Source organism: Hyperolius riggenbachi, chromosome 1, assembly GCF_040937935.1.
Source record: "Hyperolius riggenbachi isolate aHypRig1 chromosome 1, aHypRig1.pri, whole genome shotgun sequence".
In the NCBI taxonomy this organism is placed as follows: domain Eukaryota; kingdom Metazoa; phylum Chordata; class Amphibia; order Anura; family Hyperoliidae; genus Hyperolius; species Hyperolius riggenbachi.
In genome coordinates, this window is record NC_090646.1 from 262879148 (window position 1) to 262904632 (window position 25485).

At 45.8% G+C, this 25485-nt stretch overlaps 1 protein-coding gene across 3 annotated transcripts in view; it reads left to right on the top strand.

The window, feature by feature from the left end:
• Window positions 1–25485, top strand: part of LOC137504853 (albumin-like) — a 177522-nt gene that overhangs the window by 82198 nt on the left and 69839 nt on the right. For all 3 annotated transcript variants that reach the window (XM_068233447.1, XM_068233462.1, XM_068233455.1), the window contains exons 7-8: window positions 4622–4751; window positions 19494–19705. In XM_068233447.1, coding sequence (XP_068089548.1) covers window positions 4622–4751; window positions 19494–19705 — 342 coding nt within the window. The remainder of the gene's footprint in view (window positions 1–4621; window positions 4752–19493; window positions 19706–25485) is intronic.

Below are 25485 nucleotides of genomic sequence, written 5' to 3' on the forward strand. Positions count from 1 at the left end.
TCAACCTCGTCATCGCTATCGGTCAGTGAGCCACTGCTCAATTCAGGTTCAAACTCTGACCCAGATGATTCGTCGAATGGTTCGTCCCAATCATCCTCATCCGACTGGGCCATGTACCTGAACACCTCATTATCGGAATACCCCTTTCTTGCCATGGTGGACTGCTAAATTTAGGGGGTATTCCTCTGAGACTACCCAGGAAATAGAGCACCTACCTAGCGAAAGGGAGTATTGAGAGGTAGAAAGCTGTTGTCACTGAGTTTTGATAAAAAAAAATCAAAACTGATGTTTACAGTGCCACAGCTAGTGTACAGTGTTTTTTGCAGTGATCAGAAAAAAAAAACTGTCACTGCTGAACGCAAGTGCAGGCAAACGATCAGGCCTGATCGGGCAAACACTGCGTTTTTTAGTGGATCCTAGTGACCCTAATAGATCTGATTGCGATCAGTAATGATCACTTACAGATACTATATAGTAACAATGTTGATTAGCGACAGTGATGATGCTAATTAGTGACTGTGGTGCAGTGGGCTGAGCACTAACTGACACTAACAAAGGGGCCTAGCTATCTGGCCTAACTGCTAACACTAGCGATACTAAAAAAGTGACAGTTTTCCCTGATCACTGTTTTTAGATCACTAGGATAGTGACAGGGGGGTGGTGGCGAGTGGGGAATCAGAGGCAATCAGAAACAATCACAGGACAATCAAAGCCAATCACAAGAAAACAAAGCCAATCACAGGGCAATCGCGGGCCAATCAAAGCCAATCACGGGACAATCAAAGCCAATCACAGTCCAATCAAAGACAATCACAGGCCAATCACAGGGCAATCACAGGCCAATCACAGGGCAATCACAGGCCAATCACAGGGCAATCACAGCCAATCACAGGGCAATCACAGCCAATCACAGGGCAATCAAAGCCAATTACTAGACAATCAAAGCCGATCATGGGACAATCAAAGCCAATCACGGGACAATCAAAGCCAATCACAGGCCAATCACAGGCCAATCACAGGGCAATCACAGGGCAATAATAGGGCAATCACAGGGCAATCAAAGCCAATCACGGGACAATAAAAGCCGCTCACGGGACAATAAAAGCCGATCACGGGACAATCAAAGCCGATCACGGGACAATCAAATACAATGTCAGCACAATCAAATACGATGTCAGCACAATCAAATACAATGTCAGCACAATCAAATACAATGTCAGCACAATCAAATACAATTACAGCACAATCAAATACAATGCACTGGGTAGGTGATTTTGTCTGAGGGCGATCTGAGGGTGAGGGGGGTTGATTAGGTGCCTGCACGGGGCAGACTGGGTCCTGATCTGATGGGTGGCAGACACAGGGGGTGACGATGGGAGATCAGTGAGGGATTTCAGGGGTGAATAGATGTAAACAATGCACTGGGGAGGTTATCAGGAGGGGGGGTCTGAGGGCAATCTGAGGGTCTGGGTGGGTGATCAGGTGCCCCTAAGGGACAGGTTAGGGTCTGCTCTGACAGACAGGTGACAGACAGGTGATAGAAAGATGATCAGTGGGTAAGGTAGATGTATACAATAGTATACAGTATACAGGGGGGTGGTCTGGGGGGGGGGGTCTGGGGGATCTGAGGGTAGGGGGGTGATCAGGGGACCCTAGGGGGCAGTTAGGGACCTAATCTAGGGGATAGCGTCGGCAGATAGTGGCAGGGGGTGATTGATGGGTTTATAGGTGGGTGCTTGGGTGCTACAACTAGTGTGTTGGGGTGGACAGGGGGGGGTCCTGAGGGCTGGGGTGGGCGATCGGGGGGTCTGTGGGTGCAAAAACGGGTGGTGTTGTGCAGACTTACAGGGCTGCCTCCTCCTCTGATGGTCGCAAGACGAAGAGTGCAGGGGAGGAGGAGGCAGCCCTGTATAATACACTTTGTCATGTAAACAAAGTGTATTATACACTTTCTTTTTGGCCGATCATGCTGTTCAAACCCCGCTGGCGCTGCTAATTGGCGGCGGGGTATCGTGCAAGGTGGGCGGGGCCTATTGCCGGCAGCAGCGCGCGTCATCAGTGACGTGATCGGTGGCCGGCCAAGCCTTAAGTACCCGCCGCCGTTCGGCGTATTGCGGTCCTTAAGGCGTCCACTTTGCCGCCGCCCATCGGCTGTGGGCGGTCGGCAAGTAGTTAATACATAGTGTCAGTGTGGTTTATAGAGTTATAGCATGGACAACATTGTAGGTCCCATGAGGGAGCATGAGAGTGTTTATATCATTTTTATGTAATGGTTCATTTGATGCATATGAAAAAAAATTATTTGCATCCTGCTCAAAAACACCTTCTCAATAATGATTTATTATAAACAAAGAGGAATGGTGGATAAGTTCAGCCCATGAGTAACTGCAGCCTTGCAGTTGTAGCGTCCAAGTTTTGAATCTTGGCCAGGACACTATCTGTATGTGATGGTTTCCTCTGGGCAATTCGGTGGTTTCTTCCCACATTCCAAAAACATATTGAGAGGTTAAAGAGGAACTGTAAGCTCAAAATAATTTATTGCCAGCAGGTAGCCTATACCCAATTTATAGATGAAAACCCAGTATTTTCTGCTAGAAATCCAGCATTTTGCTGGAATTACACCTTTAAGTAGGAAGCCACGCCCCCTCATGAGGCTGCTCCGCGACTGTATATTCATTAAGCTTGTGCGCACTGCCTTCTGGGTAGTGCCATCATAGGTTGCTAAGGGGGGAAAAAAACAGCAGTCCTCACTGTCATCAAGGTGGGACATGTGCACGAGGCAGAAGAAGTTTATCTTGCAGCCTCCGATGGGATGATTGATCATCCCTCTCTGCCCTGTGAAGCTGCCGCTGCCACTATCAGGTCAGCGACATGTGTTTAACTCTCCTCATCCCAGCTGGAATCCCTCTCTCGTCAGCTCTGCCTTTGATCTTCTAACTCTGCCTGCACGTCGGGTGAATGCACATGACATGCAGGCAGAGCTATAAGATCATCGGAGGCTGTAGGAAGAGCTGACGAGAGAGGGATTCCAGCTGGGATGAGGAGAGTTAAAACACATGTCGCTGACCTGATAGTGGCAGCGGCAGCTTCACAGGGCAGAGAGGGATGATCAATCATCCCATCGGAGGCTGCAAGATAAACTTCTTCTGCCTCGTGCACATGTCCCACCTTGATGACAGTGAGGACTGCTGTTTTTTTTTCCCCCTTAGCAACCCATGATGTCACTACCCAGAAGGCAGTGCGCACAAGCTTAATGAATATACAGCCGCGGAGCAGCCTCATGAGGGGGCGTGGCTTCCTACTTAAAGGTGTAATTCCAGCAAAATGCTGGATTTCTAGCAGAAAATACTGGGTTTTCATCTATAAATTGGGTATAGGCTACCTGCTGGCAATAAATTATTTTGAGCTTACAGTTCCTCTTTAAGTTTCTTCCTCTCAAAATTGGCCCTAGACTAGGGATACTAGACTATGGCAGGGACAGTAAATGTCAGCACTGTATGACTGTACTATAATAATAGGACAACTCTATATAATGCTGGCCTTATACTCTGTGATTTTGATTGATTTTCCTTTAGATCTGGTAGAAATGTATGATGCCTGATCATTCACACATGTGTAAAGTGTTCTCATAGCAATCTAATGGGATAACTGATTTTCTGCATGTATCACCTTAATCTTAAATTTTTGACTACATTGGAATTTCATCAAAATGAATGAAAATCACGTATGTAGAAAGCACTCCACTTCACATATAGATGAATATAGATGTCTTGTCCCCTTTGGGACCGCACTCACCCGTTGAGGTGGACCACTGTTAGATTGGTCAATTGGGCTCAGCAGATGTTTCTCCCTGGCATCCGGGCGTCCTTAGTGCGTTGTCAATCCGTTGTTCATATAGAGGATAGTTGCTGTAGTCCAGGTGATCCTCACAGAGGTTGTATAGCTCCCATATACCTCATAGAGGGAATAAGTATGACCATAGCATAATTCCGTAAAAGTAAACAAATTTATTCATTAAAAATGTACTCACAAACTTCGGTATAGTACAGGCGTTTAGAGTATATAACGGGCTCTCCCCCGTGCCTCCCGGGTAAGGCCTATGAAGGTGCTCCGCTCAACTCTGGTCCCGCCGTCCGTTCCCGTGCTGGAGACAAGTTCCTGGTTGTCCTGTGGCTCCACCCAGTGCGGCCCCAAAGGGGACAAGACATCTATATTCATCTATATGTGAAGTGGAGCGCTTTCTACATACGTGATTTTTATAGAAAGGATTGGCTATATCCTACAGAAGGGCGCATACACAATCCAATTGGAACTATTTGAACTGTATAGCTTCGAGCAAAGTAACTTTTGTTGGTCCTACAGGCTTGATTCTGCATTTGAAATTGTAGCGCTATTTTGATACGTACATTGATCAAAATGAATGGACATTTTTTACTTTGCAAGTTTTACATTTAAATAATTTCTAAAAAGTGCGGATAGAAAGGACTGAAAAAAATGGGTCCTATTAAATGATAGGACAATCAAATTGCAATGCATGTGGACACACTTTCTGTAGTGATTCTGTAGTGATACATCTGTGTTTAAGAGGAACCCATACATTCTCTCCTCTCTGTCTAATCAGAACAATGTCAAGAGTTTCCCACAAGTATCCTAAAGCAAGTTTTGAAGATGCTAGCAAACTGACTCTGGAATTCGTACATGTGACTGAAGACTGTTGTAATCATGATGTGATCGAATGTATGACTGATAAGGTAAGCAAACCGTTTGCTATTTTATTCTCAGTCCATTGGACTGAAATTTCTACACGGTAACTTCTTTTGTGTTTAGTCACTCTTTTACAACTCATCTCTTCCATGCCAATCTCTGTGAATCTTTTCTTTGTTTGGGTTTACTGAGTAAGGAAGCGTGAGGTACAATGTACAGTAATAAATCTGCAGCAGAGCTGTTCAATGGGATACTAATGATTCTGGCTTGCATGAAAATTGAATGTAACTTGGCATTGGACCAATCATTAATGGAAGGATGCGCATTTGATTGGCACAATCCTAAAGGTGTCTGCTAATACAATCTAGTATAGCTGATACCCCCTTCTCTTGAGAAATCTTTACCTTTCTCGAATCAGTCATCAGGTGGGTCGTATGGCTTTTATTTGCTGATGTCAGGATATTGGTCCTGGAAGTTTCCTGTCTGTGAGTCGTGTTGCATTGTGGGAAATAACAGCTGTTTCAAACTACCAAGCAACCAGTATCTCCATCTGTGCTTATGTATATACAGAGCAGGGACAAGGTCCTCCAGCACCCAAGGCTGAGACACCAAAGTGCGCCCCTCCATCCCTCCCACCCCAGCCGTCACACACTGATTGCTATTAGACTAAGAGGGCCACAGGGCCCACAACCCCCCCCCAGCTCCTTAATATCTAGTTATCTGGCTTGCAGTCACTGCTATGTGTCCCCTTTTCTTATTTCTTTCTGCTTCATACACAATTAGGAATGACAGCTGAATGAATTGTGCGCCCCCTCCTACACTGCGCCCTGAGGCTGGAGCCTCTCCAGCCTATGCCTCGGCCCGGCCCTGTGTATATATATATAACAACCTTTTAACCTATCACATTCTTAGGGGGTGTGGCTATAGGTTATGCCAGTTGGTGCAGTCTGTTGTTTTTTTTCTCGTCTGCCAGTAGTAAAGATGATTACATGCAGGCTAATTGTGGATCAAACAATATGAACAAATTAGATGGTGAATATCAATCGTTTCTTTATGTCTATTTTTTAAGTTCTTACTTTGCAATGTAATTATTTATTTTTCCCCTTTTCACTAAAGTTCCTCTTGAAAGAAAACCTGGACTAATCTTACCTGCACTTCATCCCATCTTTATCATATACCTCATTGCTAAATACCCTTGTGTTACAGGAAATCTACAGGGGGTGGAGAGAGAAGGCCATCTTTATTGCTTTTAAAACAATTCTTCTTGCCTGAATGTGTTCCTCATCCCTTCCCTCTAATACTTACATTTCCCTCTGAAATTATCAGAAACATATCTTCACACATGCCTAGCTGCCTGCTGATCCTCTGCCTCTAATACTTTTAGCCATAGACCCTGAACAAGCATGCAAATCAGGTATTTCTGACTGAAGTTTGACTGGATTAGCTGCATGCTTGTTTCAGGTGTGTAAGATAAATATTACTTTTACTTACATAACATATGTATTGAACTGTCCATGTTATGATTCCTGTGAATTTTATAAAGGAAAAGCAGAGAATCCTATTCTAGGCAGTGACCATCTTGTTTAGCTTTCAATGAAGCTGATCCTAACATTTCCGCCCCCACTCTTGCTATCCCTCCCTCCCTTGCTCATTGTGTATTCGTTACCGCCCTCCTCCCAGAGTCTTCAGACACTCCCACTGAGGTCTATACTAGGAAGTGCAACTGTCATATACACAGGATTTATTTATGCCGTGGCTGCCTGAACTAAACTAATCAGTGTTTAGTTCAGGCAGCCACAGCATAAATAAATCCTGTGTATATATACAGTGGGTTGCAAAAGTATTCGGCCCCTATGAAGTTTTCCACATTTTGTCACATTACTGCCACAAATATGCATCAATTTTATTGGAATTCCACGTGAAAGACCAATACAAAGTGGTGTACATGTGAGAAGTGGATCGAAAATCATACATCATTCCAAACATTTTTTACAAATAAATAACTGGAAAGTGGGGTGTGCGTAATTATTCGGCCCCCTGAGTCAGTACTTTGTAGAACCACCTTTTGCTGCAATTACAGCTGCCAGTCTTTTAGGGTATGTCTCTACCAGCTTTGCACATCTAGAGACTGAAATCCTTGCCCATTCTTCTTTGCAAAACAGCTCCAGCTCAGTCAGATTAGATGGACAGCGTTTGTGAACAGCAGTTTTCAGATCTTGCCACAGATTCTCGATTGGATTTAGATCTGGGCTTTAACTGGGCATTCTAACACATAGCTATGTTTTGTTTTAAACCATTCCATTGTTGCCCTGGCTTTATGTTTAGGGTCATTGTCCTGCTGGAAGGTGAACCTCCGCCCCAGTCTCAAGTCTTTTGCAGTCTCCAAGAGGTTTTCTTCCAAGTTTGCCCTGTATTTGGCTCCATCCATCTTCCCATCAACTCTGACCAGCTTCCCTGTCCCTGCTGAAGAGATGCACCCCCTGAGTATGATGCTGCCACCACCATATTTGACAGTGGGGATGGTGTGTTCAGATTGATGTGCAGTGTTAGTTTTCTGCCACACATAGCGTTTTGCATTTTGGCCAAAAAGTTCCATTTTGGTCTCATCTGACCAGAGCACCTTCTTCCACATGGTTGCTGTGTCCCCCACATGGCTTGTGGCAAACTGCAAACGGGACTTCTTATGCTTTCTGTTAACAATGCCTTTCTTCTTGCCACTCTTCCATAAAGGCCAACGTTGTACAGTGCATGACTAATAGTTGTCCTATGGACAGAGTCTCCCACCTGAGCTGTAGATCTCTGCAGCTCGTCCAGAGTCGCCATGGGCCTCTTAACTGCATTTCTGATCAGCGCTCTCCTTGTTCGGCCTGTGAGTTTAGGTGGATGGCCTTGTTTTGGTAGGTGTACAGTTGTGCCATACTCCTTCCATTTCTGAATGATCGCTTAAACAGTGCTCCTTGGGATGTTCAAGGCTTTGGAAATCTTTTTGTAGCCTAAGCCTGCTTTACATTTCTCAATAACTTGATCCCTGACCTGTCTGGTGTGTTCTTTGGACTTCACGGTGTTGTTGCTCCCAATATTCTCTTAGACAACCTCTGAGGCCCTCACAGAGCAGCTGTATTTGTACTGACATTAGATTACTCACAGGTGCACTCTATTTAGTCATTAGCACTCATCAGGCAATGTCTACAGGCAACTGACTGGACTCAGATCAAAGGGGGGGCCGAATATATATATATATGTGTATATATATATATATATATATATATATATATATATATGGAGAGAGTTTTTTTTTCAGGCAGCGACAGTATATTTATGTAAGGGCCTGTTTCCACTAGAGCGAATCTGCATGCATTTTCTGCATGCAGATTCGCTTAACCAATACAAGTGGATGGGACTGTTTCCACTTGTCAGGATTTCTTGCCGTTTTTCTGTGCAGAAAAAATCTGCATGGCAGAGCCCTCAGAATTGCGAATTTCATACAATGTAATTAATAGGAAAAAAACGCATGCGTTTTTGCCATGCATTTTTCTATGTGTTTTCGCATGCATTTTTGCGTAAAAACAATGTAAAAAGCACACCAGCATTGACATGGTTAAAAACACTTGGCCACAAAACGCATGCAAAATCGCATAGAAAACGCATGGAAAAACGCATCCGCATGCAAAATCGCACATGCTTTTTCTGCACAGGACTTGCAACGCCCAAGTGGAAACGGCCTAATTAGAGTAAGAGAGTTTAGTTCAGCATAAATAAATCCTGGGAAGGTACCAAATTATACACACACATACCACTCGTATTTCACCTCCTCCTCCGATTGAAAGCAAAGTCACCCCCCTGGCTAACAGTTAGGAATGTGAGCCCAGAGCCCCCCTCCTCCTCCCTCACACCACCTCTGCTTTGTAAAGTGTAACAGCATGCCACAGACTGAGAGGAGCATAACGGAACTGTAAACCTAAAAAATGTCCACAGACTGCTTAGCCATTGTCCCCCTACCCCACCCCCTCCCATGTCCCCTATTTCCCCTTGCTTTGGCAATACCTGTAATGAATCTTGGTCATGCCAATAAATAGAGTGACCATATTTTTGTGGATCCAACCTGGGACGGGGGGGGGGGGGGCGTGGGGGGGGGGCGGCGCGCGCCGCAGCGAAAAGTGGGAAGGAGTGAGGAGCACGCAGCGGCGAAGACTGGGGGAGGGGGGCCGCCGCGCGGAAAAAATGGGCGTGGCCATGACATTGTATGGGCGGAGCTAACGTAATGATGTAACAGCGAGGCATAAGAAAGCAGTGTTTACGCCATGATGTGGACAAACGAGACTTTGTATCATGGGTGTGCAGAAACTGTGTGATGCTAATAGTATACCGTAACCACAAAGCAGCAAACATAGCCATCTATGACCATTAAATAATAAATGCAGTAACAGTTACCCCGGACACCAGAAAATAAACGCAATAGGCAACATGTCAGTATAAAATAAATGCAATGCGGGCAAACATGTCAGTACAAAATAAACGCAATGCGGGCAACATGTCAGTACAAAATAAACGCACTGCGGGCAAACATTTCACCAGAAAAGAAACACACTGCGGCCAAACATTTCACCAGAAAAGAAACGCACTGCGGGCAAACATTTCACCAGAAAAGAAACGCACTGCGGCCAAACATTTCACCAGAAAAGAAACGCAATGCGGGCAAACATTTCGCCAGAAAAGAAACGCACTGCGGGCAAACATTTCACCAGAAAAGAAACGCACTGCGGCCAAACATTTCACCAGAAAAGAAACGCAATGCGGCAAACATTTCGCCAGAAAAGAAACGCACTGCGGGCAAACATTTCGCCAGAAAAGAAACGCACTGCAGGCAAACATTTCGCCAGAAAAGAAACAATGCGGGCAAACAATAACATTTCACCTGGAAAAGAAACAATGCGGGCAAACATTTCACCTGGAAAAGAAACAATGCGGGCAAACATTTCACCTGGAAAAGAAACAATGCGGGCAAACATTTCACCTGGAAAAGAAACAATGCGGGCAAACATTTCACCTGGAAAAGAAACAATGCGGGCAAACATTTCACCTGGAAAAGAAACAATGCGGGCAAACATTTCACCTGGAAAAGAAACAATGCGGGCAAACATTTCACCTGGAAAAGAAAGCATTTACTCACCTGGCAGAAGTGTCCGGCCTCTGGCGCGCTGCTCCGTCCCGGGACCGTCTTCCTCCTCCTGCTCTTCTCTCCCGCGCTGACAGGGCTACGGCAAGATGGCGCCCGAAGCCCTGTACTAGTGACACAAATAGGTCTCCAGTACAGGGCTTCGGCAGCCATCTTGCCGTAGCCCTGCTCGCCTGCCGGTGTCGGAAACAGACACCGGAAGAGGAGGCTGGAGCGGGGCTGCGGGCAATGAACTGGCACGGCGTCTATAGACGCCGCTGCCAGTTCATTGAGGAGAGAGTGGCCAGAGTCCCGAGGCCGGGACGTCCCGCTGCTGAAAGCGGGACGTTTCCCGGGACCTCATTAAGCCTGGGACAGCGGACCCCGAATCCGGGACGTGTCCCGGGCAATCCGGGACGTCTGGTCACTCTACAATAAAGCTATCTTTGATTTGATTTGTAAAAGTACGCTGCTGACCACTGACAGATGCTCTCCGGAATGCAGAGGACCACTGTCGCCGCCTGCCCGAGGAGGAAATGAGAGGAGAGCTCTGAAGGTGACTGGCCTCGCTGCAGCAGCCTCACATTCACAAGCCTAGAAGGAGGGAGGCCGCTGCAAGATGAGCCCGCACTGTCTGTGGCTGTATGCAGACAGTTCACCTCTTCCCTGCTCGCTCGCTACCCAGCCTTCCACAAGCAGAACGGGTCTGGAGCGTGATGTTTACATCACTGTGCAGAGTGCTTATTACAGGCAAGCAGCACAACCAATCCAGCACAAGGAGGGCGTTAGAAGGAGGGGGAGAGGAGGAATACATTATAGATAAAGAGCCCCCAGCATGCAACTTTTTGGCGATGGCGATTTAAAGAGCCAGTACCAAAAATGAATGTGATAACTCCAAACCATAACTGCAGACATTTTTTTTTGAAGTTTGGAATACAGGATTAGCATCTTTATTAATCAAGAGACTCAGACCAGTTTCTGTTGAAATTTGATTTTTATGGTGACAATCTCGAATTTAAGAGGAAATAAATGTGGCAGCCAGGCTCCATATCACTCTCACTTCAGGTGTCCTTAATGCTGGGAACACACAATGCAATTTCCCTTCCGATTGATGGGTAATCTGATGGGAAGTTGTATCCAGTGGCGTAGCTAAGGAGCTATGGGCCCCGGTGCAAGGCTTACATGGGACCCCCAAAGCACTATATTAATAAAAATTGATACGGTGCACCAAAACCTGCCAAGGATTTCCACAGTGTCAGAGGTGCAAGAAGAGAAAGGGGACAGATTTTTAATGATTACTACTATTTAAAGCATCTATAGAAGTGATTATTACCAGCACAGGACCAATAGAGAGCTAATGGTTGAGGGAGGGCCCCTCGGGACCTCTCCGGCCCAAGGGCCCCGATGCGGCCTCAACCACCAACCCCACTAGTTGTATCGTATGTACATGTCCAAACTGCTCCCGATCAATAAAGAGATCAATTTTCCGATTATACAGCAACTTTGCAAAATCTTTCACTTTATTGATCAGAAACAGATCAGAAACAGATCATTTGATTCCCATCGATCGAACCAGGGGTCTAGTCCTGGGAAAAAAGGTGAGTGGTCTCACACTAAAAACCTCTGCGCCAAAAAATGGGCGTGGTTAAGCATAGCGTGGGCGTGTTCATGGGTGGGGCCAAATATACATGGCCCTAGGCGTGGTATAAAAGGTCTGCCAGATGAAGTTTGGGCTCTGTCATAGTGTATCCCCAAAAAGTAGATGTAATCTGAAAGCATTTCACCAAAAATTACACATAATCTGGCACAGGTTGCTCCAAAATACAGATAATATGGCAGCGGTTCCCCCAAAATAGACAATCTGGCAGCAGCAGTTCCCCCAACATACACATAATCTGGAAGCAGTTTCCCAAAATACGCGAAACCTGGCAGTGGATCACCCAAAATACACGTAACACCCAAAATACATGTAATCTGGCAGCAGAGGTCCCCCAACATATACAATCTGGCAGCGGTTCCCTAAAATACACGTAATCTGGCATCAGCAGTTCACCAAAAATACAGATCTGACAGCAGTTCCTCCAAAATAGGTACCCCCAGTATAGCTAGCCAGGTCTATAGGTGTCCAAAGTATAAGTAGCCATGTGTATAGTTGTCCCCAGAATAGGTGGCCAGGTGTAGAGATGTCCCCAGTATAGCCAGGTGTCCCCAGTATATGTAACCAGGTGTTCAGGTGTCCCCAGTATAGCCAGATGAATAGGTGTCCCCAGTATATGTAGCCAGGTGTATAGGTGTCCCCAGTATATGTAGCCAGGTGTATAGGTGCCCCCAGTATAGCCAGGTGTATAGGTGTCCCCAGTATATGTAGCCAGGTGTATAGGTGCCCCCAGTATAGCCAGGTGTATAGGTGTCCCCAGTATATGTAGCCAGGTGTATAGGTGTCCCCAGTATATGTAGCCAGGTGTATAGGTGCCCCCAGTATAGCCTGGTGTATATGTGTCCCCAGTATATGTAGCCAGGTGTATAGGTGTCCCCAGTAAATGTAGCCAGCTGTATAGGTGTCCCCAGTATATGTAGCCAGGTGTATAGGTGTCCCCAGTATAGCCTGTCTATAGACGTCCCCAGAAAAGGTAGCCAGGTGTCCCCCCACCAGGAGGGATGCAGCGCAGTGGAGAGGAGTGTTGGGCAGAGCAGTGGGGAAGGGCGGATGTCTCCCCCCCCCCCTTCCCTTACCTTGGGGCTCCTCTTCCTGGCACTCCCCTCCAGAAAATTTGCGGCGGTGGCTGGCAGCGGGCATCAGTGGGCGGGATTTACCTCCTCCTGTTCCGGCTAGTTAAAGCTGTGCGTGCCGCTGCTCTGGTCTTCACTAGACCAGACTAGCGGCACGAACAGCTTCAACTCGCCAGAACGTAATCTGGCATCAGCAGTTCACCAAAAATACAGATCTGACAGCAGTTCCTCCAAAATAGGTACCCCCAGTATAGCTAGCCTGGTCTATAGGTGTCCCCAGTATAAGTAGCCATGTGTATAGTTGTCCCCAGAATAGGTGGCCAGGTGTAGAGATGTCCCCAGTATAGCCAGGTGTCCCCAGTATATGTAACCAGGTGTTCAGGTGTCCCCAGTATAGCCAGATGAATAGGTGTCCCCAGTATATGTAGCCAGGTGTATAGGTGTCCCCAGTATATGTAGCCAGGTGTATAGGTGCCCCCAGTATAGCCAGGTGTATAGGTGTCCCCAGTATATGTAGCCAGGTGTATAGGTGCCCCCAGTATAGCCAGGTGTATAGGTGTCCCCAGTATATGTAGCCAGGTGTATAGGTGTCCCCAGTATATGTAGCCAGGTGTATAGGTGCCCCCAGTATAGCCTGGTGTATATGTGTCCCCAGTATATGTAGCCAGGTGTATAGGTGTCCCCAGTAAATGTAGCCAGCTGTATAGGTATCCCCAGTATATGTAGCCAGGTGTATAGGTGTCCCCAGTATAGCCAGTCTATAGATGTCCCCAGAAAAGGTAGCCAGGTGTCCCCCCACCAGGAGGGATGCAGCGCAGTGGAGAGGAGCGTTGGGCAGAGCAGTGGGGAAGGGCGGACGTCTCCCCCCCCCCCCCCCTTCCCTTACCTTGGGGCTCCTCTTCCTGGCACTCCCCTCCAGAAAATTTGCGGCGGTGGCTGGCAGCGGGCATCAGTGGGCGGGATTTACCTCCTCCTGTTCCGGCTAGTTAAAGCTGTGCATGCCGCTGCTCTGGTCTTCACTAGACCAGACTAGCAGCACGAACAGCTTCAACTCGCCAGAACAGGAGGAGGTAAGTCCCGCCCACTGATGCCCGCTGCCAGCCATCGCCGCAAATGTTCTGGAGGGGAGAGCCAGAAAGAGGAGCCCCAAGGTGAGGGAAGTGTGGGGAGACGTCCGCCCTTCCCCACTGCTCTGCACAACTCTCCTCTCCACTGCGCTGCTCCCCTCCATATATGCTAGGGTGGACGACGTCCACTCTCCAAAACCGCGTTCACGCAGGACTCGACCCTGGATCGAACCAGAAGTTGTATTTTGTGTTCCCAGCATTAAAGTCCAAGACTTGGTGCATAAGATCAAAAGTAGATACGTAGGTTGACCAGAAAAAAGATGTCTTAGCTTTTTTACTTACTTGTATAAATATGATTTTTTTTGTTAATGACAGGGCACAGTTTTCCAGCAGATGCTAATGTTGCATATACAGTGGGATGCGAAAGTTTGGGCAACCTTGTTATTTGTCATGATTTTCCTGTATAAACCGTTGGGGTTGTTACGATAAAAAATGTCAGTTAAATATATCATATAGGAGACTAACACAGTGATATTTGAGAAGTGAAATGAAGTTTATTGGATTTACAGAAAGTGTGCAATAATTGTCTAAATACAGTTAGGAAGGTGCATAAATTGGGCACTGTTATCATTTTATTGCTTCAAAAACCTTTAGAACTAATTATTGGAACTCAAATTGGCTTGGTAAGCTTAGTGACCCCTGACCTTCATACACATGGGGGAATCCAATTATGAGAAAGAGTATTTATAATATACAATACAATACAACAATACAATACAATAACATTTCTATAGCGCTTTTCTCCCATAGGACTCAAAACGCTTAGGCTCTCTCAGATTCAGTAGTTGGTAGTAGGATGAAGTTTTCACACAACAAAAGTTATTTTCTGCAAATGCCAAACTGAACGGGTGGGTTTTCAGTCTGGATTTAAACACGTCCAGGGATGGAGCTGTCCTGATCTGCTGAGGTAAGGAGTTCCAAAACATAGGAGAAGCATGACAGAAGGCTCTGGGACCAAAAGTTTCCAAGTGGACTCTGGGTGTGACTAGATTATTAGAACCTGTGGATCTGAGATTGCAGGGATTGCTACGCAGCTGTAACATTTCTTTCATGTATCCAGGGCCCAGATTATTTAGTGATTTAAATGTCAGTGGGCCGATTTTGAATAGGACACTCCATTTTATAGGTAGCCAGTGAAGGGAGTGCAGGACTGACGTTATGTGGCAGTGTCGGGGTTGGTTGGTTGGTTGGTTGAACAGGGGATCAATTGTAAGTTTCCCTCCTCTTTTAATTTTCTCTGAAGAATAGCAACATGGGGGTCTCAAAACAACTCTCAAATGATCTGATTCTGAAGACAAAGATTGTTTACCATCATGGTTTAGGGGAAGATATAGAAAGCTGTCGAAGTGGCAGACCAAGAAAAATCTTGGATAAACAGAAGAGACGAATGGTGAGAACAGTCAGAGTCAACCCACAGACCAGCTCCAAAGACCTACAACATCATCTTGCTGCATATGGAGTCACTGTGCATCGTTCAACCATGCGGCTCGTTTACACAAGGAGATGCTGTATGCGAGAGTGCTGCAGAGGAAGCTTTTTCTCCGCCCACAGCACAAACAGAGCCACTTGAGATATGCTAAAGCACATTTGGACAAGCCGGCTTCATTTTGAAATAAGGTGCTGTGGAATGCTGAAACTAAAATTGAGTTCTTTGGGCATAACAAGGGGTGTTATTATGCATGGAGGAAACACAGCATTCCAAGAAAAACACCTGCTACCTACAGTAATCTATGGTGGTGGTTCCATCATGCTGTGAGGCTGTGTGGCCAGTGCAGGGACTGGGAATCTTGTCAAAGTTGAGGGACGCATAGATTCCACTCAGTATTAGCAGGTTCTAGAGATTAACGGCCAGGAATCAGTGACAAAGCTGAAGCTGCGCCGGGGCTGGATCTTTAAACAAGACAATGACCCTAATCACTGCTCAAAATCCACTGAGACTTTCATGCAATTTTGTTTAAAGGGACACTGTAGGGGGGGTCGGGGAAAAATAAGTTGAACTTAACCGGGGCTTCTAATGGTCCCCCGCAGGCATCCTGTGCCCACACAGCAACTCACCGATGCTCCGGCCCCTCCTCCGGTTCACTTCTGGAATTTCAGACTTTAAAGTCTGAAAACCACTGCGCCTGCGTTGCCATGTCCTCACTTCCCCTGATGTCATCAGGAGCGCACGGCGCAGGCACAGACCATACTGGGCCTGTGCAGTATGCTCCTGGTGCCATCAGCGGGAGTGAGGACACGGCAAAGCAGGTGCAGTGGTTTTCAGACTTTAAAGTCTGAAATTCCAGAAGTGAACCAGAGGCGGGGCCGGAGCATTGGGGAGTGGCTGCGCGGGCACAGGATGTTTGTGGGGGACCATTAGAAGCCCCAGGTAACTTCAACTCATTTTCCTTTGACCCCCCCCTACAGTGTCCCTTTAAACAATTAGTGCACACTTTCTGGAAATCCAACAGGGCCGTGGCGACACAAAGGCTCACGAGGCTGGAGCCTCTGGGCGCAGGTCACTGAGGGACAGCCCCAAATTTAAGTGTTCTGTCCCGCCCCCTGATTCTGCAATCCTGACTTGCCGTCTTCTCTCCCCTCTGGGAACATCCTCCTAATAAGGCTGTCCCCCTGCACGCACAAAGGCTTATCCTGCTGATCAGACAGTGCTGTTCACGGAAGTTTTCTAGCTCCGCCCCTCCTGTCCCTTCACTGTTTGTTCAGACCAGCTCGCAGTTGAATATGTCAGAAGCAGCACAGTGCGACGATCCAACACCTGGAGCCCTGCAGAGAGGAGGAGGGGAGGAGAGCTCTGCAGTGATCCTGGAGAGGGGTAAATTCCTGAACTGACATGCCTTCTGAATCTGAGTGAGGTATCCTGATTTATTACAGAATACACTCTCATCTAATTGCTAAGCTGCTCCACTTTGCAATTGTATTTTTAATGGGTTTTAATTATTTTGTTTTTGTTCACTATTACATATTTATTGCTATTTGCACTCAGCACTTATATGTACTGTGAATGCTGCAATACACTGAACCTGAGTACTACCAATTCAAAGGATCGATCTCTGATCCCCCAGTTGGATGTTTTATCGGTACCAGTTCCAGTTTACGTTGTATAATTATTCTGATCTGGGCAGTGTGTTTTTATGGGGTATTTTATTATCATTTTCACTTATATTAATACTGTACATGTGTTCTCATCTTAGTACATGGCTAAAGCTGTTTATTACTTTTTTAGTACTAGTGAGTAGTGCTCTGTACAGGCTTCTTTTTTACTATATAATTGTATCTATGCTTTGGCCTAGCACGCTCACTGTTTACAATGAATGGGTACTGACCTCCATTTTAGTTCATGTTTTTTTTTTTTTTACTGAAAAATGTATTTAATTAAGACTTAACATTATTCTCATCTTTTAAACTGATATTTTTTTTTATTTTCTGATGTTAATATGAAGGAAAAGTAGTGGTGACAAAAAGGTCCTCTGTCGTTTAACCACTTCAGCCTTCAGTCGTTTTCACTTTATGCATCCGAGCAATGTTCACCTCCCTTTCATTCGCCTATATCACTACTTATTACAATGAGCTGATCTATATCTTCTTTTTTCCGCCACCAATTAGGCTTTCTTTGGGTGGTACATTTTGCTAAGAGCTACCTTACTGTAAATGCATTTTAACAGTAAGAATAAGAAAAAAACTGAAAAAATTCATTATTTCTCAGTTTTCTGCTATTATAGTTTTAAAATAATACATGCCTCCATAATTAAAACCCACGTATTGTATTTGCCAGTTTGTCCCGGTTATTACACCATTTAAAGTATGTCCCTATTACAAAGTATGGCGACAATATTTTATTTGGAAATAAAAGTGCATTTTTTCCGTTTTGCATTCATCACTATTTACAAGCTTATAATAATAATAAAAAAAAGAAATATTTCAACTTTACATAGATATTTAAAAAGTTTAGACCCTTAGGTAAATATTTATGTGTTTTTTTAATTGTAATTTTTTTTTTTATTAAACATTTTATTTGGGTATTTTTAGGAGGGTGGGATGTAAATAGTAATTTTTTTTTAATGTATATAGATATATGTTTATTTTATTTTTTTTAATGTAGATGTAGTTTTACTTTTTGACCACAAGATGGCAGCCATGAGTTTGTTTACATGATGTCACTCTAAGCGTAACATGTACGCTTAGAGGGACATAGGGGGACGTAGGAGGCAGAAAAAGCAAGGCTTCCGAGAGAAGCTGTCACTTTTTCTGCGGGGGACAGGAATCAGTGATCGGGCACCATTGCCCGATTCATTGATTCCTGGGCTAACGATCCACGGCCGGGAGCGCGTGTGCACGCGCGCGATTGGCCGCGGGAGCGCACATGGCCTCCTGGACGTAGCTACTACGTCCAGGAGGTGAAAGTGGTTAAATAATAAAATGACAACTTTTGCATATGAATTCACGGTATCCATGACTAGGGGCGTGATTAGGGGTGTGGCAGGGCTGTGTCTTACGTGTCCATATTCGTTATCTCAAAAAGTTGGGAGGTATGGGGGATGACGGAGCAGAGCGGACTGTATACAAGTGCGGCGGGCCCTGGCTGCACTAGATGCCATGGTCACCATGCGATTCCACCCCCAGCGCCTCTCTGTTGTGCAGAGAGCCAGCCAGTGTGCATCTCATGTGACGTCAGCCTGTCTGTATGGGTCCCGCCCCCTTTCTTTTGTGGCTGAACGTGCCTTTCAGCGTCTCCTGTCCTGTGAGAGAGCAGCCAGGCGCCAGGAAGGAGTAGTGGACTTGCCTGGGGGCTATTTAGGCACTTGGCTGTCTGAGAGACTGTCTGCCTGTGAATGTGATGACCCCAGGGCCAATTCTCTCATAAAGCAAGGTGAAACATTTGCATCAGGCGCAGAGATTACTCGGACAGCATGTTTGTGCTGTGTGTTTACACTAACAGCATGCGGTCAGGCAGAGTAAGAGGAGAAGCGAGAGGAGAGCAAGGTGAAAAAGGTCAACATTGGGGAAAAGCAGCTTGTTGTGCTGTGGGAGGAGTCTGACAGTGACTGAGGAGGGGGAGGCAGGAGAGCAGCAGTGTTTCATTTCACTTGCACAGCAGAAGGGAGGAGGTGGCACTGCTGTCCTGACTGAGGAGGAATGGCGGATGGCTGACTAGCTGAGGGTGAGCAATTTGTTTGTCACAGACTCTCAGCCACCGTGTTATTGTGTTGAGCTAAAGCATGTCATGTCTCAAGTTGTTTAATATGCAGCCCTGCTGACCGAGAACATTAACAGTGTAAATTGTTGGATTTTGGGTGCTAATTCCAAGTCAGCGAGGGGGGGGGGGGGAGTGCATCCTTATAAGTTTGCCTCAGACAGCAAAAAGTCAGCCAGAGCTCCCGAAATCCTGTGACTTCGCTCGATGTTGTGGCAAAATGCATCTGCACTCCTGGCAAGATGGCGCAGGCGGTCTCTGCAAGCTTACTGCACACGCGCAGTTCAGTAGTCAGAGAACCGCACATGTTCAGTAAGCTTACGAAGACAGCTGGGGGGGCGCCCTTGAGCAGTTCAGCCTATGTTGATGGTGGACCTTGTCCCGGCCCTGAAATCCAATAAACTTTATTTCACTTCTCAAATATCAATGTGTGTGTTTCCTATATGATATATTTAACTGCCATTTTTTATCCTAACAATCAACGATTTATACAGGGAAATCATGACGATTAACAAGGTTGCCCAAACTTTTGCATCCCACTGTATCTGTTATGTCTAATATATGTATTGTGTTTTTTTATTTGCAGCTGAAAGTCACAAAAGAAATATGTGCTCACAAGGAAAAGTACTCAAGCAAATTAGACGCTTGTTGTGAAAAGCCTCTGGTTGAGCAAGCAGCCTGCATTTATGCACTGCCACAAGATGACCCACCAGCTGACCTGCATGACATGAGTCAATTTACACACGATGAACATGTGTGTGATCACTTCGCAAAAGAAAAAGATGGATTCTTGTCTAAGTTAGTATACTCTTTATTATACAGCAAACATTTTTTAAAACTAATATTGAAAGAGAAAAACATGCGCGTTTCCAGTCTTCTTTTGGCAATCTAAATTTACCCTTTATTAGCTTAGTAATCCACACGCTCACATGTTACTTTTAATATGTGAAACCAGTCTTCAAAGTATGTCTTACAGGACCACTGTCGCAAAAATCTTAAAATTTATAATATATGTACACATGTACAGATAATAAGTGCATTTCTCCCAGAGTAAAATGAGCCAGACATTACTTTTCTCCTATGTTGCTGTCACTTACAGTAGGTAGTAGAAATCTGACAGAACTGAAAGGTTTTGGACTAGTCCATTCCTGTCCCTGAGCCTATTAGCTGGTATGGCAAGGTGCAACCCATCCAGTTTGTATTGCTGCCGGATGCTATAATTGCCTTGTCAGCCAATCTCCTTTTGACACCTATTGCTGCTCAGCTTTATGTTTCCAAGGCCCATATGCAATTAATTTTTTCACCTGAGTTATCTCCTAGGAGATAATTTTCATCTTCTCTTTAAACTAACTTTTCAGCATTTGACAATTGAAAAAAGTGTAACGATTGCGGAATCGTTTTCGTGGTCAGCGCACGAAATGCGCACTGACACAGCGAAAACCTTCCACAAGCGTATAATTGGGTGAACCCAGGCTAGGTGCAATGCACCAGCAGAGGGCAATTCCCACCGGCAGATGGCGCTGTGGAGTGCAGACGAGTACGATCGCTGCACGGCCACAGATGCCAGATGGGGATTGTACGGATCAAGACAATGCGGCGCTGAACAGCCCATAAAGAGAAAGAGCACAGGGACAGGACGAATGCGTGTTCACCAATCTAGTCTAGACGGTGAACACACATTAGCAGAAACAAAAGTAGGAACGCGATCACGAGAAAGGCGATCGCCAGAAGTGACACAAGACAGACTAGGACAGAACACAAGAGGAGCAAAGGCACAGCAAAATATTACAATGAGAATGATAAAGAAAACAACAAACGCTAACTAAACGCGAACACCGCACTCATTCGCAACAGCAAATGCATTTACAGCGCGGTCTCCGCATGTTACACACAACAGAGACAAGCACGCCTAACTAACCAAAGACAGACAAACACGAAACAGAACATGAACGATGGTTGACGGTTACCTCACCGAGCCTACAGCAAGCGCTCGTATCAGACAAGACAGACAAACAAGAAACAGGAACTAGGCAGACAGGATCCACCGCTCTTCCGCCAGAGCAAGTGTGATCCAAGCAGGAACACAGATCAGAAAGATCCACAGCCGCTAACGCTAGCGGCTAGTGCGATCTAAACTCAGGAACAAGAAAACAGATCAGAAGGATCCACAGCGCTAGCGCTAGAGGCTAGTGCGATCCAGGGAGACAGAACAGAAGGATCCACAGCACTAGCGCAAGGCGAGTGCGATCCAGGCAAGACAGATCAGAAGGATCCACAGCACTGGCGCAAGGCCCCAAGAATTACTCTAAGATAACTTTAACAAGAAGTAGCATGGCTGACACTCTAGGAGTGTTTAATACAAACCCTGAAGGAATGACCAGCAAAGGATTGCGGGTGATCCCAACCTTTATACTGCCAGCAGCTAGATGATTTGCATAACCAATGTATGCAAATCCCTCAGCAGCAGAGCAGGTCTGGAACTTGCAAGACAAAGCCAGCTCTCTTATCCAGAGACCTGCATCCCTCAGACACAAGGAATGGTCAAACAGCTGTCTGCGTGTGCAGCCAGCTGAGCGGATCCTTACAGTACCATCTCCTCTAGGGACGGATTCCAGACGTCCCTCAGAACTGGTATTTCCCAAAAACTCCAACTGAAGACTCATGAAGGTCGGGACAGCCCGACAAGGCCCAATTCCAGAGTCAGTCCAGCCAAAACCGACCTCATCGTAAGCAAAAGCCACCTGAACATGCCCATCAATACTACCAGTCTCAGTATAACACCCATCAGGACTGTGAACGCCAGAGAAGAAGCCATCGACACCCTCCAGACAATACCCACCACCTTCCAGGGAGCGTCCAAAAATACCAAACCTGCCACAATACCTGTTCGAAGTGTCCCTTACAACACAAAAGCCACTGTTGATCCTATCCAGAGTACCAAGCAAAATTTCTCCTGGAATCTCCCAGAACCTTTTGAAGCTCCACAGAGATCCCAAGAGGGCAGAACAATCACCAGGCTCACATGGAGAACTACCAAGAACCCCTATGAAACCTATGATTATTCTGGATTCAGAATTACCAGGACCCCCATCAAGATCAGGACTTTCAGGGACCACTTCTGGGCATGCAAGCAGGCAGGCCATATCAGAGCATGTCTACACTGAGGAAGCATCTGAGCATGCTGGTAACCGAGGCACACTTGGGCTTTCTGGGGCATAGAGCACATTGGGGTACACCAGCACAGGAGAAACCTCAGGACATGTCGGGGAACTGCTAACATCAGAGTCCGACACGACAAGACCAAAACTAGGACCGGGCAGAAAATCATCACGAGTAGAGGTCACAGGTACTGGTCTTTCAAAAGAAGACTCGGACTTAACTTCAGAATTTTCTGTGACTGTAATATCATCCTTGACTACACATGAGTGGAGCTCCACAAGAGCTGCAAAGGTAGTCAGCACAAGAGCAATGCCTACCGAAGTGGGCAAAACCTCAGACTGATCTGGGGGGCAGGAGGCATCTCCTAGAAGTTCTGCACCCTTTAGGAGGGACTTGGAAACCTTCAAAACATCAACTAAGACCTCAGAAATGTCATTTTCCAAGTTTTCTATGAAGGATTCTGAACTATCCATGTTACAGGCCTGAACATTAAATACCTCCTGCAGGCAGGGCAGATGTCCCAGGAATGGTTCCACCATAAGCTGAGACTGAATTTCATCATCATGAGCGGGATGTACAGGAATATTTACTGGAACACACACTGACTCCCTAACTTCAATCTCACTGCACCCAGAATTCTGCGTAGCAGTCAAACTAGCTTGCAACTCCAAAACTGCAGAAAAACAGGTGAGAATAGCAGCAATACCTAGACGAGCCTCTAGGGACACTGCAGGAGATATTGTACAAGGCAATATTGACTCATCCAGAGTACAGGGTGGAGAGTCAGTACTTTCTTCAAAGCAAGAAAGGGACTCCCAAATGTCAGTGCGATTGGACATCATATTGTTATTCATGGTACAGGGCAGGCTCAGTGAAACCTTCTCTGGACCCAGCAAAGATTCTTCAGAGTCAGATTCGCAAAACCAAAGTGCTGTCTCACTCTTAGACTCGGCTAACGATGTCGAATCCGAGGAGACAGAGCGCAAAATTTGCAAATCCAAGATCGCTTTAGGTTGTGAAACTGGCGCTTCCATAGCGCAAACCTCCGCGATCTGTGGAGCAGACTGCAAGGCATTTAGGACAGAAACACTGGAGCAACTGTCATCAGGCAACAGGTCTTCACAGGTGTGAACAGAATGAGACATAGATTCATTTGCAAAAGAAGTGGCAACAACAACAGGAGAAGCTTTATTAGACATATTAATTTTACTTTTGATGCTGCATAATTTAGGACTTTTCCCCATAGCAAGATCATAGATGGAAGATCTTAAAGGAGAACTGTAGTGAGAGGTATATGGAGGCTGCCATATTTATTTCCTTTTAAGCAATACCAGTTGCCTGGCTATTCAGCTAATCCTCTGCCTCTAATACTTTCAGCCATAGGCCCTGAACAAGCATGCAGCAGATCAGGTGTTTCTGACAAATTTAGACAGATATGACAAGATTAGCTGCATGCTGGTTTCTGGTGTGATTCAGACACTTCTTTAGGCAAATAGACCATCAGGGCTGCCAGGCAACTGGTATTGCTTAAAAGGAAATAAATATGGCAGCCTCCATATCCCTCTCACTACAGTTCTCCTTTAAAGATCTGTTTTTTGATGACAAAGGATCCCGTCTACCTTTGAGGGGAATGAAACATTCATGTTGATCACACTTTGCAGGAACATCCGAGAAACAGGCATTAGATCGCATAGATTCAAACTGCACACAGTCAGGAGAGACTCTTTCAGGATTCGCACAGGAATCAACCACAAAGGTACACCCATTCATTTCAGATCGTAAGGTGTCCAAACTCACATGCTTTACCCCAGGAAGGCAGGAACAATCATTCAATAACGATGTCTCTCTATTGGAATCAATTGACTGGTGAGTGTGCAACTCATCCAAGATTGTCTGCCAGACACACATCACTGGATCCACAAAACATTCGTCACACTCATCAGAATCTATCAAAGTGTACACAGAATTTATACAAGCGTGTAGCGTCTCTGCGCTTTCTGCGATGTAGAAATCGCAAAACGCCTTCCAATCAATCTCAAACTCATCAACCAACGCTCCAATATCCCAGGGAGCAAATGGGGGCTCAAACAACCCGGTATCTAGGTAAGATTCATATGGATCGGAATCAGGAATGTGTATAAATTTTTTTACACCTTTAATATAGAAAATAATTCTGCCTATCATAGGCTCCACATAGGCTTTTGCTTGGGGCAACAAAACCTGAGCCTGAGGAGCCCCTAAGGGTTCATCACAATCAAGTGTGTTCCACATTTCGGACCTTATAGAAATAATGTCTTTATTTGTAGTTGCTATGGGCAACGGATCTTTCCGCTGGGAAGCCTTCCTAGATTTTTTACGTTTAGACTTAGAAGCTTTGGATGGCTTCTTTTTGGATGAAGGTGAACTGTTAATGCAAATCTTTGCAGGCTGAGAGATTTTGCACTGAGTAGATGGAACAGCTGATTGAGCTGCCAACAACAAGTCGTTAAGGGGGTATGGTAACTGAGGTAGTCTCAGCCAATTATGAATTGTAAAGGCCAAGAATTCCAGGGGTCTTTGACTCAGGGTGGTATGATCTAACACATCATAAGCCCACTTTAACATTTCGCCCCCAAACAGAATGTAGGCCATCTGGGGAGCCCAGGTAGACACTGGGGTGCATTGGAATTCAGAATTCGCTAAAAGTTTAGTGCACTCAGACAAAAATTCATCTGCTGTTTCAGGTTCAAGATTTTTAAATCTCTTAAAAGTACAAGAGCCATATTCGATAAAATCGAACAAATCGGAAATTCCCTCTACACTGGGAATTTTGGTTTGGCTGGTCATTCTGTAATGATTGTGGAATCGTTTTCGTGGTCAGCGCACGAAATGCGCACTGACACAGCGAAAACCTTTCACAAGCGTATAATTGGGTGAACCCAGGCTAGGTGCAATGCACCAGCAAAGGGCAATTCCCACCGGCAGATGGCGATGTGGAGTGCAGACGAGTACGATCGCTGCACGGCCACAGATGCCAGATGGGGATTGTACGGATCAAGACAATGCGGCGCTGAACAGCCCATAAAGAGAAAGAGCACAGGGACAGGACGAATGTGTGTTCACCAATCTAGTCTAGACGGTGAACACACATCAGCAGAAACAAAAGAAGGAACGCGAACGCGAGAAAGGCGATCGCCAGAAGTGACACAAGACAGACTAGGACAGAACACAAGAGGAGCGAAGGCACAGCAAAATAATACAATGAGAATGATAAAGAAAACAACAAACGCTAACTAAACGCGAACACCGCACTCATTCGCAACAGCAAACGCGTTTACAGCGCGGTCTCCGCATGTTACACACAACAGAGACAAGCACGCCTAACTAACCAAAGACAGACAAACACGAAACAAAACATGAACGCTTGCCTAACGGTTACC